Consider the following 13,126-nt stretch of genomic DNA (forward strand, 5'->3'; position numbering starts at 1 on the left):
ATTGAAGCAAGGAATGTATTCTGTGCCAAATTCCATATCATTGCGTGTTTTCCTATTTCCATGGCATTAAAAGAGAGAGACATTTGCACGGGATTTTATTCTTGTTTGGAGAGCTACTAACTGCAGACAAAACCAGTTAGAAAGTAGGCCAACTAACTGCTCTGTAGAGTTGCCTATCATAAGAAAAAACATTTTATCTCTATTTTCTCACAAGAGCTTTATAGATAAAGAAAAGTTTGTATTGGTAACCCCCCTTCTGTGGGGAAAATAACTGAAGCAGTTGAAACAAAGAACTTGCCTAGCGGCAGAAAACAGCCCTGCCTTCACAACCCTGCTTCCTGTCGACCCACGGAAAGGCTCGTCTCCCCATAACTCTTGTTATTGCAAGTACGGGCCATGGGCACACACTGCACAGAAAGGACAGAGCAGCACCCTGGGCAGGGGGCAGTGGCTGCGGCCCGGAGACCTCAGGGGCATCCAAGGCTACGTGGGAAGTAAGAGCTCATTGGCATGGAAAATACAGAGGGCAGCACAGATGGCATTTTGGACCCAGTTTTAGGTTGTAGAAATGGTCATAGCTGACCTCTCCGTAGCAAACATGTCCGTTTTAGCCACATAGTGCTTGAACTCAAAACCTAAATCCATCTCACAAAGCCGTCTGTCCCACCAGAATGCCCGGAGGGGTGAGATGCTTGGCTCTGCATGGCAATGGCCATCCTCCTTTTTTCCCTGTACTCTACTGATGTTGCTTCACAATCTGCAAAAGACAAGGTTGCTCTTCCAAAGCCTTTTACTTTCACCACCCTTTAATAGCATTTATCCTCTTCAAAAGCTAAGACTCTATTTTCTCCCTTCTATTCAGATGGTTTCAGGAATAGCCGTAGATTGCACCACAGATTGTTCACTGTATTTCAGTGAGTCACAGGATCTGACAGATGCGCCCTTGAAGTGATTATCCTCATTTTGGAATATGTTTGCTTTGCCTACTCCCTGACCTCCTTATTGCCCATGGAAATTCATTCCATGTACATCAACAGCTATGTGCACCACCACAGAATGTCAGGAAAGTGATCGTGTTTTTAACCAGCCCACAAGAACTATAATCAGATTTCCAAAAATGTGAAATGCTGCTTACAGAAAGAGATACTGGATTAAATAATTCTGATTAAGTCTGATCCTGTCAGGAAACATGTGACTAGAAAGTTCTGAATTTAATTAAAACTACACCTGCATACTTTTTCTACACTGACTCATACAGTACTTTCTAAGTGACTTCCTACAGACATCACCTGGGGTTAAGATATCATTGTAGCTGAAATTTCCATTGCAAGGTGAAAAACCAGATATCAATATTATTAAGGAATCAAGCACTTAACTGCATATTACCTTCTTATTAAAGCTCACTATTCAGGTAATGAAAAAAAAATCATTTGGAAAAATCATTGCCATTTAATTGAATAAAACTCTACATAACTGTCTTGCATTCTAATTCATACTGTTAGTTGTGGTCCAAAGAGTTTCTGGTCTAATGCTGCTCTGTGGGTTTTTGCTTGGCTATTGTGTTAAGTGCAACCTAAAGCAACACGGTGCCAAGCTGCAAGACATGAAGAAAGGGGAAGGTATCAAATTCTGTGCGTCTCTCTATGCTTACCTTGCTTTCAGTGTTAATCGTGAAGACAGTGTCTCCTTGCTTCAGGAGTTTACAGGAATACGCAATGTTTACCGCTGTTTCCTGTTTGTCTCCTGTCAACACCCAGATTTGTATCCCAGCTTCTCGAAGAGCCGTAATAGTGTCAGGTACTCCATCTTGGAGCCGATCTTCGATCCCTGTTGCTCCTGGGCAAACAGAAAAAGAAGTAGTGAACTAGTTTTCTTTCATTTGGAAATCACGTTGCCATTTTCTTTTTTTTTTCCAAAGAGAAGGTCTTTGACTTCCAGACATGATCCTGAACTTATCAAAAGCTGAGCTGAGGTAGTGTCCAGCAAATAAACATACAGGCACAGGATCTGCATTTGGATTAAGACCTGAATGTGTCAGTAATCAAGTTCTGGCTCTTCATTTTACTTGTTGCCAGAACAATGCATTTCATTTCTTCTTAATAATCCAAAATGACAATGTACTGGCAGAGGAATTACTCCATATGCATTTTTAAAGTATTGCATTGAGCCCATCAAAGCAAACAGAAAATACAAACTTGGACTATTTAAATGAATGCTATCCTTATTGTCAAGTTAGATACTTCACCCACCAAAGGGAGAAGAAATGGTACAGTAAATCTTCTTTTTAAAAATACGCAAACTTCGAAGCAGATACCAACGCTCATCCTGATGATGAGTCTCCACCTGAATGTTACAACACTCCTTACCTCTTCCACTAGGGGTCAGTTTGAAGATGCTGTAATTGTGATACATTAAAGATAGATATTGATTGAGCCGAAATAACACTTTTTCTGAAATAAAAGTTGAAAGCACACAGAGCCTTAGGACTTGGCAAAGGTAACAGATTCTGGCAAGATCTACAATACCTCTTATGTGTTTCTGCTTATGGCATTTACTGTTATTACTCTAATTTTTTAAATCACTGCAGAGATTATGAGAAGCCATAATGCTAATAGCTTGCAATTACAGAAATTCAGGGTAACAAATTATCGGCACAGGTTGTATTCACAGATAGATGAGGCTGAGACAACTCTGAATATCAAAATCTTAAAGAACAAAATGTTTGGAAACAACTTAGAAAGTACTGAAGTGTTCCGTAATTTAACGGAATAGTAGTGTCAGATATGATGGTGATGGATGATGTACAAGTACCAAGGAATCTAAGTTTTAGCACGAAATATCCTTTTATAGAGGGCAGAAAGCAAACGTGATAATGCAACAACATCAAGAATTCACCAGCAAAAATGCCTATGTGTGGCCAGCAGTTTAATTCAGTGTTTTTTATAATACAGTTTAATTACCAAAATTCCCTTGGACTTTGTGCTCAAAACTGAAGTTAATTTATAGTATTTTATAGGTTTAGCTAAGGACACAGACACATGATTGAATTATGGGAACTTCATTATCTACTGTGCCAGCTGAGCCACAGTAGCCGCTGACGTAGGTGTTCTTTGCTCCTGGCACACGATAGTTTCAGTACACTTTTCCAAAGTTACTGCTGCTCAAAATGCATGAAAACTTGTTCCGACACTGACATCGGACTCTATACCCTAGTCCTGAGATTTCCAAACCACAGGGAAAGACTTTTTTATATAAATGAGTATAAGTTGTTGTCTGATTGCCAAGAATATCACAGGAGAGCAAATGATACTTCAGACAATGACAATTCTTATTTTTAGCTACCCAGCAAGGTGAGTTTGGTCTCCAGATGCTGCGCTGTCTCCATTAACAGCTCATCTCTGTTGTCAATTGCAGCTTCTGCCTCCCGACGAAAATTGGCCCATTTTTGAAAGTCATCTTCATTCAGGACCTGCATAACACAATTTAAACAGAGCTCATTTTAAAATTAAGAAGAGAAGCATGCCAACCTTCTGGATCACAGAGACTTAACTCCTATGCAGGTTGGTAAAGTACCGTGTCACCTTTAAAATAACAGAAACTTTTCCAAGAGATGACTACGAGAACTAGTAGTAATAAGAAAAATAGACCTGCCTTCCTGTTTGTGTAAGTGGCCTACAGCTGAGACTTAAAAACATGACTGAGAGAAACTCTTGATCACACAGCCCTTAGTTGGGACTCTGAATTGGAACACACAGTTTTCCGAAGGTTGCTCTTAATTTCTCCAGGGCTTAAATATGACCTATTTGTTGCACATAGACAACGTTTGTATTAAAGTATCAGGTTAAGCTGTACTAACCCAGGCTGAGGGCAAGATTTTTGAAAAGTGAAAGCCAAGCAAAACAGAAAAAGGTTGGCTCCTCTGAGGACTTTTTATTTCTTGCTTGGAATCACAGTAGAGAAGGTCAGCTAGAGTTACCATAAGAGAAACAGAAACGAAAGTTTTGAAGCTGACTGGAAATTCATCGTCTGTTCACACTGAGGTAAATGAGGAAAAAAAGATAGCAGAGCAATCAAACAGAGGGACAAAAAGATGGGCTGTATCTGGCTTGCTTTCTGAAGCAGAAAGAATTATAACCATTACATTTCTCTAATAAATCTATTGACATGTACAGAGCAAAGCTGTAAACAATATTAGGCTAATGCCCTCCTACCTTCTTAGCTATGCACAGAGTTCGTAGGCCATCACGGGCATAATAGTCCAGATGCTTCTGTGTTTTTTCTTTTATTCTCTTCATTCTCTTCTCTGCACTAATGTCATCTGAGGAATACAAGATAAAGATTCCATATTTTAAGCACAGATCATTTCAGACCTAATGGACTAAGATTAAAAAAGAGTGGGCATTAGAGAAAACTGGGTTCCAGTATAATAGGAATTCCTTTAAAAGCTCAAATTGTTGGCTGTGCAAAAGTTGAAAGCTTGCTAAAGATCCATGTTTCCTTTAAGATAACATTACTTGTTTTTTTTTGGTTTGTTTGTTTATTAATGTTATAGCACACTTGCTGACAAGCTGAAATACAATGGTCAGACCCTCATGACAGCATTATTGCAGAGTACACAGTGCACGTGGGTTAGTGCTGTCAGTGAATTTTAATTAGCCCATTCTATATTCTAAGCACTACTCAGGTTAAGTAAATATCTCACTTCTGATCTGCAAGGCTAACACTAGAGAAAGCTTATTTTTTAAATATACTTCTAATGCCTTCTATCTCATGCAGAGAAGAGTACTTCAAACTTCTCGTGCTTCTTTATAGAAGACACAACAGAAATAGCTCACTGGGAAATTACCTTTGGCAGAATCTTCCAGCAAGTCCATTATAACAGAGTCAGCTCCTTTTGTGTAGACAACAATCTCCTTACTTAGAGGGTGTCTCACTACTACAGACATCCTTTTCCTTACTGAGTCAAATCCCAAAGTGCAGAGAATATCAAAAGTCAGGAGTGTGCCTTGTGGCAACCGTACAGTCACCTGTTCGGGAGTTCGGGACACTAAAGTAAAACTATACGCCTGGGCAGCATAGACAAGAGCTGCCTCATCTGGGCTCTCAGCCTCATAGCAAAAATCTGTTGGCAAAGAACTGTTAGTCACAGATTTAAAAACCTCATCCAGGGAAGCACCACCAATATCTGTGCTGCCCTTGCCCTGGAGCTCATCGCTTCTACTGCTGCTGCAGCAGTTGTTGTCATTGTCACAGCAGTCCAAGGCAGCAAGGTGCTCTTCAGTGTTCTTTGCACTGAAGCTAGCGCCTAGGTCTGAACTAGACTGAGAGGATGAAAAAGACTGACTCAGGCTTGCTAATTTTAGCCGTTGAAATATCTGATGAATCTTATCCAGGGTGATTCCTGAAGGTTTTATTGGTGGTGGGACTGTGACCTAGAAATATAAGAACAACTATGGTTAAAAATAAATAAATGCAAACTACAAGATACTTTTCAAAATCTGAATATATTTTTCTGTATCTAAAAAAAGTAAAAAATCTAAAAAGAAAATGCAGATATTGTGGTAGCCATAGCTATTCATCAAACATAAAAAGCCAGATTAGAAGGGGATATACACAGGCAGGGAAACAGTAGATATTACACAAAAGGTAAAAAAACTAGAGGAGAACTCCCAAAGAAACTATTTTTCACCATTTCAGGTTTCACTGAACACCGCTCTATGTTTTTAAATGGAAGCATAATCGATTTTCCTCGTATACTTAAGGTTAGATTACCCTTTGTCTTGGCTCAGTAGCTGTGGAAACCAGGACTGTATTGCAGATGGCAAGAGCAAGAAAAAAGTCAGTAAGGGATGGGGAGGTCTTCATATGTATAAAAGGAGAAAGATTTTCAGTCTGGAGTGCGGCTTCTCTCACTCGCCTCAGCAGCCTGCTGTCGGGAGCCACATCCTTCTCCTGGAAGAGAAATTACTTAATGAGGATTACTCCCATTTACCCTTGTTCCCAAGGAAGAAATATCACCTTGATAATTTCCTCTTGCATCTTATTGAATTTACACCTAGAATTATGTAAGGTGAATACCTTTTTTTTGCTTGACATCTAGGGAAAAAAAAATACAGTTTTCTAAAAGCTACATAACTACATAATTAGAAGGATATGAATCTTGATTTTATTTCTATTGAGATCTGCTAGAATCAAGAATAATTTATACTGTATCCCCAAACTTTGAAACTGCTGACTACTGAATTAGAGTGCATTCCAGATGTAAGTGGATTTGGTATCTCCCATTTCAGTGTGGGAGCCGACTGTTTTTTCAACAGAGAATACATTGTGCTTATGGCTTGGTTACAGCACTATCATTTCTTATTTCTAGCGCCCATTTGTTTTGCACCCAGAAAGAAAAGTTGTCTCAAACTATTCTTCTTCTGTTTTTACAATAAATAAATAACTGCATACATTCTTCATTTGTTCCTGATTTGTTACTGTAATTTTACTACCACAGTCATTCTAATCAAACCTAAATTTGCAAGCCAAATTACTTTAAAAACGTCCCTTACCTACAGTCCAATCTGATGTAGGCCTACGGGAGTATTACCTTTAACAGAAGTTACATGTTAGCAAAGCCTGCTCTGGATTTAATTCAGGGCCATATTTAACAACAGCTTCCAAATGTAAAAGGTACTTTCCTGTGAGCCAACATTTTTGGATGCCTTCTTTAAGGAATTGCCAAAGTGATTTAGCTGTTTCCTAGTTCACCTCAGCTGCTACCCTCTCCTCCTTCATTCTGGCACAGTTTTCCTGAATTGCCTAAATATCCAACAGAAGTCGACCAACCACCTTCGTGGCCCTCTTGTGCTGGGGTGAGGATGTTGCATTGCAACTCCTGCTTGCTAAAGAGAATTGAGGTTCTTAAATCATCCTAATAATTGCAGATAAATCTACTGCTCATTTTGCAGCACAGTGCTCAGTTGAAATCCAAAGATGGAGCAAGGTTTTGCACTTTCTGTGCTGCAGGAGGCTCTGGTTCCTCTGGTTCAGTGTTTTCACACTTTTTTGTTGCACATATGGGGAAAGATTTTTGGTATAGATGCAGTCCTTTCTCTAGCAAACAAGTACATACTGAGGACAAACCTGGTTTTTCTTTTTTACTTATCTTCTTGTGTCTCTTAAAAGAAATCAGAGTCTGAAAAGTTGAAGTTGTCATTCTTTAGAAACTCTTTCACAGCATTGTACTGCAGCATTTATTGTGGGCAACTGTGAATCTGTGGTCTGTACTGTGCTTGCTACGTATAGCAAACCCAAATAGTTTAATTGCACAATTCCAATGAAATACAAACATGCAGACAAAACTTTCAAAACAGTTATGTTGGGAACTATATTAAGTTCAAAACATGAATGATTAGAAACTCATTGACTGCTTGCCCAGCTATTAATAGAATTTCCTCATGCACCGCCACCCTCAGACTGAACCTCATAAAACACAAATTATTACACATGGATCTTAACCTTTCCTATCCATCATTATCCTACCCCATTTCTGTTGCATCTATATCCTCAATATCTGGCTCTAGTTCATGTAAAGACTGACAATGTACCAGTAGCAATTCAACTTCAGCAGAAATTTTCTGAGTTCAAAATTTTCCTCTGGAAAAACAGAAAATGGTCAGGTCAATTTTGGTCTCAGAGGTGGATTTTAAAAACGAAAGAATATAAAAATCAATTTTTATCACAAAATATTTTCTTATTTTCTTTTTTGCATTCAGTGAAATGTAGAGTTAGGCTCTGCATTACACATATGTTGCTTTTACTCTAGAAAAGACAAGCAATGCTATTTAGTTATTCCTCTAGGATCTGCAGGCTCCAGTTTAATTAACTTTATCAAATACCATGAAAAACCCATCATCTTCATCTCTATCTCAGAAAAGCACCGAGAAGAACATGTTAATTTATGAGAGCTTCTTGTATTTCAGCAAAACATGGAAGCTTGTCAAGCAGAGAACACTCACACAAACAGGCAGGCTGAAGCATATTCTGTAGCTGCAGAGCTTCCTAAGTGCAGAACACTGAAACAAAGTCCGAACGCGCTGAGTCGCAGGGACGATCACTTAGTACCGTACAAAGCACTCAAAATACCATATGCAGCCTGCTTATCACCGGTTCATGTGAGGCTGATTGAGAGTAAGTATATTCTGTGATCACTGCATGGAGAGTTTGCCTTTAAAAACTGATCACAGATAAATTTGACATTTGTAAACAATTATCTTTTGTTTGGCATGGTTACTTTCCAGTTAAGCTCTTTACATTTTGTAGGATACTATTGTGTTAACAGCCCTCTTGCTTTAAAATGCTTTTCTTGGCAACGGTTCTGACATGCAGGTGCTCATAGCAGATGCTGTGCTAACCCTTACCCAAAAACCACTGTGCCTTCTCAGTTTTGCAAAGTTCTTCAATTTTACTATTACCCGAGGCTACCAGTTTTCATGAATAGTTTCATGGGGCTGGAACAACAACCCTTGGAAACTTGACATTTAGTAAGAAAAAAGCAAATTGTAAATGCCAACTACTGGCCTTTGGACTTCACATTATTATGTATTTTCTTGATCTGAAGAAGCTAAGGTTCACAATTTCACAGGGAGCATTGTGTTTGACAGTCACTGATTGCCACTGAATACTTCAAAACTTTTATTTTAACAGAGCCATTTATCCAGAAGTGCTCTGCAGGCCTTAAACTGATTTAGTCAAATAGCAATCTTTGTGTTTTCAATCATGCCTTGTTAGAAGATAGATTTTTCTTAAAAAGCTTAACTACTGACACGCATTCAGGCTCATGATTCTACCTGTATAACTGGAGTACTCAAGATGCTCCAGATCTGTAGCAAAGTATAAATGCATCAGACAATGTGATATGAATTCCAAAGGACAGGAACCAGAGAGACACAAACAATTTTAATATCCCCATTTTATCAATAGGGAATGGGCTTGGCTGATAAAGAAAGCCACCACTATGCATTTGAAGGATATCTGCATACAGGGCAGCCTCTGGGCAGCACCTAAGTGTCTCCATGTTTACTACGTGTTCATATTTGTCATAGAGGTTAAATGATTTATGCAGATAGAGTGACACCTATTAGCAGCTAAGGCTGGTTATTTCCATGACAGTAGCTTAATCTTCCTCTGCAAAGATGTTTGATACTAGTTTCACAGAGGAAAAAAGAGTATAATATGGCAGTTTATTTGTATTTATTTATATCGCCTAGCAGTAACAAACAAAATTGAGGAAATATACTGGCAAGAGATTCCTTCAATACGCTTTGAAAGTCGTGATCCCTGGGCTCTCAAAAACTCACGGAGTTATTTGTTAGATATTTTTAAAAACACCTAATTTGGAAGGGTTTCCTAGGAATTTAATTTTAATTGGAATTCTAATTTTGGAAGTGTTCAACCTTCTCTGAGAGCCCATAAGAGCCTTTTCTGAAATGTCTGTTTCAAGAAGAAAAGAATAGACTGACTTTAATTAGGTTGTGTTAGATTTTAGGAAGTTTCAGATCTAAAATTCAGCTGAGTCTAAGATTTTCCTAGAATTGCAATGAAAACATGTATTTCCAAGTCAGTACATGTGGCTAGGCAGCGGCTACCTAGCTACTTGAAGGGGGATAAGGCTCTTCAGCATCTTGCAGAGTTCAACATCTTGCAGGGTTTAAGATTTTATCCTGATAAGACCTTTTTGGCTTAACTTTTATTATCTTTGTGAGAAGTGCCTTTTAAAAAGACAAACAAACAAAACAAACCACACAAACCTTGAAAAATGCAACATTTATCTTTTGGCACACTAACCAACTCCCAGAACTGTTCTGGAGAGTGCCACTTGGCCATTTGGCATGCACGGCGCAGGGGTGGCTGAATTTTGATTAACAGAGGTAATTTGCAGCGCTAGCAGCAGCAGAAGTAGTTTGTGGCTTTCTGAGCTCCATTCAAAACTCAGACTTCAAACTCAGACCCTCTTCTCAGCCATCACCTCCCAGGAGGACCTGTACCTCCTGTTTCTGCTAAGCCGGGTACCAGACTCATGGCCATAGCTCCTCTTGCACAACTCCAGCCCAGAATCCCCACCTCACTTCCCCTGGTGTGCCAGAGCAGTACAAAAAGCCCATTCCACTTTGTGCAAAGTATCTCTTGCTGTTACGAACCACAGAATCAATCCTTGAACTCCAAATTCATGTCTCCTTCTCCTATCAAGCAATCATCACAAAAACTAACCTGTGTACTGCAGTCTTTGATAAAAGGACCCAAATTCCCAAGCCCTCACTCAGCTCCCCCATTACTGCAGCCTGCATGGATTGCAACGCTTTGTCTCCCCTTTCCTCTCTTAGCTCCAACAGGGCTTGGATTTCTCCTGCCCACGTGTTGTCTTCCTATCACAAAATTCAACTCCTTAAAATGTGTTAGCTCAGTCTGCTCGTACTCACAAGGGTACTGCTGAATGCCACTTGAGACTGGTTGCTGTCACGACGACCAAGTGACCTGTTCCTTGTATGCCCCTGAAAATGAGCTCTGGCACTCTGGCATCTCCTTAAAGGTCCCATGGTCCTCTGCTTTAAAGTGGCTGATGTCTCGGTATTCATGGGAGGAAGAGTGAGGTGTTGAAGTTTTGAAAATTCCTCATCATCTAAATCCAACTCCTTGTGTGTTTCCAGGCGCCTGGCTGTAGAAAGAGAAAAATGAAACCTTACTTCTTATTCTGTTCCTTGCATTGCTCAGGAAGAATTCATTGGTTAAAAAAACTGAAACAGACCAATTCAAAGGCAAAATATCACAAATGCCTGCACCAGAAAAACTTTGCTCTCCAGTTCCTGACAACTCCCACTCTCCAATCTTTATTATTGCAAGGAAACAAAAATGCACTTTCAAAGCAATCAGTCATTTTTATGGACTTTTAGTGCTTGGTCTCTTTAGCTGCATTTTGCGGTTGCCTGGAACAGGAGAATGAAATACAGTAATTCACAAATTTGCTAATGTTTTCAGTCACAGAGCACAAACATCTTTTTGGTAGCTGCCTGCTGGCTTAATAAAATCCTTGACACTGTGGAGAGAGAGAAAGTGGCGACCAAGAAAGGGCCCGAGTCAAACCCCCAGGTTCAGAGCACCGAATGCCAAGAGGCTGCAGGTACGGACTGCAGGCAGGGTCGACTCAAGAAAACGTGCAGCTGTACCTTTCATATCACACAGAAGACAACGGTACTTTTGGACCCACTGAGTTTAATTCCTACCTCAGTTTATGAGTTTATTAAGGGTTGGCTGGCTTTCACATGGAAATGAAAGAGAAAATCTTCTGTTTGCACTCTCAATTGTGTATTGAGTGCAGGGCAAAGCCTGAGATGCCTGCAGAGGGAAGCAAAAACCTCTCCCGTCTGACTTCTGAATCTTTTAAAACACTTTCGCAAATCTCAGTAACAGGAGTCCCTCACAAAACAGAGACAAATCCGCAAAGCTCCACATTCAGTCAGAGGGCTCAGCAGCTTTAAATATTAGTACTTAAATTAATAACATTTATTTGCTCAGAGAGAAAAGCAAATAGAAAAAAGCATCTCTCACCGTTTTCCTGATGTGAAAACTCAATTCCATCGACAGTACAGCGTCGGAATACCATTTTGTTCTCTGTTAGTGTCCCAGTTTTGTCTGAGAAGATATATTGGATTTGTCCAAGATCTTCAGTAATATTTAGGGCACGACATTGTATGGGCAAGTCTGCTTCTTCATCATACAGGTCAATGTCATTGTGAATTAAGAAGACTTGGCCCAACTTGACTAACTCAATGGACACATAAAGAGAAATGGGGATTAAAGTCTGAAAGAGAGATGAAATTCTCAGTGAGGGGTAAGACAAGTCTTATTGCTTTCTGTCCTGGCACAGGTATACTGACAATTTTCAGAGGAATGGTTCTTCCTAGAGAGATCTTGTAGGACTGAATAATAGTAGTTTAGTGGAGAAAAAACCCCCTGCACACAAGAGCAATGGATAAACAGGGGGAAAAATAGTGTCAAATTTGAGACAAGATTCCTAGAACACCAAGTGCAAAAATGGGTCTTTAAGAGGATGATCTTACAAAGCACATTTTCTGGACAGAGGCGCATGCTGCCCTTACCCTCCTGAAACCCTGAACGGATGCACTAGGACAGACTAACTCTTAATGTAAAAAGCTTTCACAAGCAGTTACTTTGCACACAACGCTTCCCACCCACTAGCTTCCCTGCCCTGAAATAATAATGAATGCTTAAGATGCACAAATATTCTGTTTCAGTAATGAAGAATGATTCCCCAAGGAATTTCATTCATATTAAAGAAATTCTGTCCACTAGAATCTCAGCAGTTTCATCAAGAGATCTGAAAAGTAAATGTAATTTTTTCCCCCATCCCATAAAATGTTCTCTCTCAATTAAGCTTAATAAGACTCAGATATACAAGCATTCTACTTCTGATTTAGCTTCTTTCCCAAACCAGCAAAACCATACCAATTTATTATTTCCCATTAAGGAAAATGTCAATTTTGGTTTCACTGTTTTCCTGAGATATTAAGTAACATTCTTATTTTGGAATTCTGGACTTTGACAGGAAAAAAAAAAGCTGACATTTGGATGTAAATCTTTGTGAGGTTTCAACAGCAAGAAAGAGAAAAATATGCAGTTAGAAAGAAAAAAAACCTGACACATCATTTCACAATTGGATGATTTGAAGCACTCCTAGCAATATTTTCAAATAGGGCTAAGAATAGCTGTACAGCTATTAGTTGATATTAATTGTTCATTAGTAATTACACTCAGTTTTGAATAGCTTCTTCCTTGAAGGTAGCAGGTTTTTGTCTTTTACCTGCAACAGGATTATCATTGTCAAAAACATGTAGAAACCGGCAAGAGCTGGAGACAGAAAATTGCCATTCTCATCTGGGACGTCATAAGGTGGATGCTCTGAGAAGCTTCCAGTCCAAATGCCATGGCCTGCAGGAACGATATACAATACTGATGTATGCTCAGCAGTCAGGTGATTGACAAAGCTTCTGAAATTTGCAGGTACAGGCTGCTACAATAATTAAAAAGAAAGAACATTTCAAAGCAACAGTTCCCCAACAATGCT

At 39.4% G+C, this 13,126-nt stretch overlaps 1 protein-coding gene across 2 annotated transcripts in view; it reads right to left on the reverse strand.

Annotated features, from left to right (window-relative positions):
• Positions 1–13,126, reverse strand: part of ATP10B (ATPase phospholipid transporting 10B (putative)) — a 51,287-nt gene that overhangs the window by 13,450 nt on the left and 24,711 nt on the right. For both annotated transcript variants that reach the window (XM_065849176.2, XM_071814792.1), the window contains 8 exons: positions 12,863–12,990; positions 11,590–11,842; positions 10,464–10,699; positions 5,773–5,952; positions 4,847–5,432; positions 4,212–4,318; positions 3,343–3,469; positions 1,652–1,836 (listed from right to left, as the gene is read on the reverse strand). In XM_065849176.2, the coding sequence (XP_065705248.1) occupies positions 1,652–1,836; positions 3,343–3,469; positions 4,212–4,318; positions 4,847–5,432; positions 5,773–5,952; positions 10,464–10,699; positions 11,590–11,842; positions 12,863–12,990 (1,802 nt within the window). The remainder of the gene's footprint in view (positions 1–1,651; positions 1,837–3,342; positions 3,470–4,211; positions 4,319–4,846; positions 5,433–5,772; positions 5,953–10,463; positions 10,700–11,589; positions 11,843–12,862; positions 12,991–13,126) is intronic.

The sequence above is a fragment of the Patagioenas fasciata genome, chromosome 14 (assembly GCF_037038585.1).
Source record: "Patagioenas fasciata isolate bPatFas1 chromosome 14, bPatFas1.hap1, whole genome shotgun sequence".
Classification (NCBI taxonomy): Eukaryota; Metazoa; Chordata; class Aves; order Columbiformes; family Columbidae; genus Patagioenas; species Patagioenas fasciata.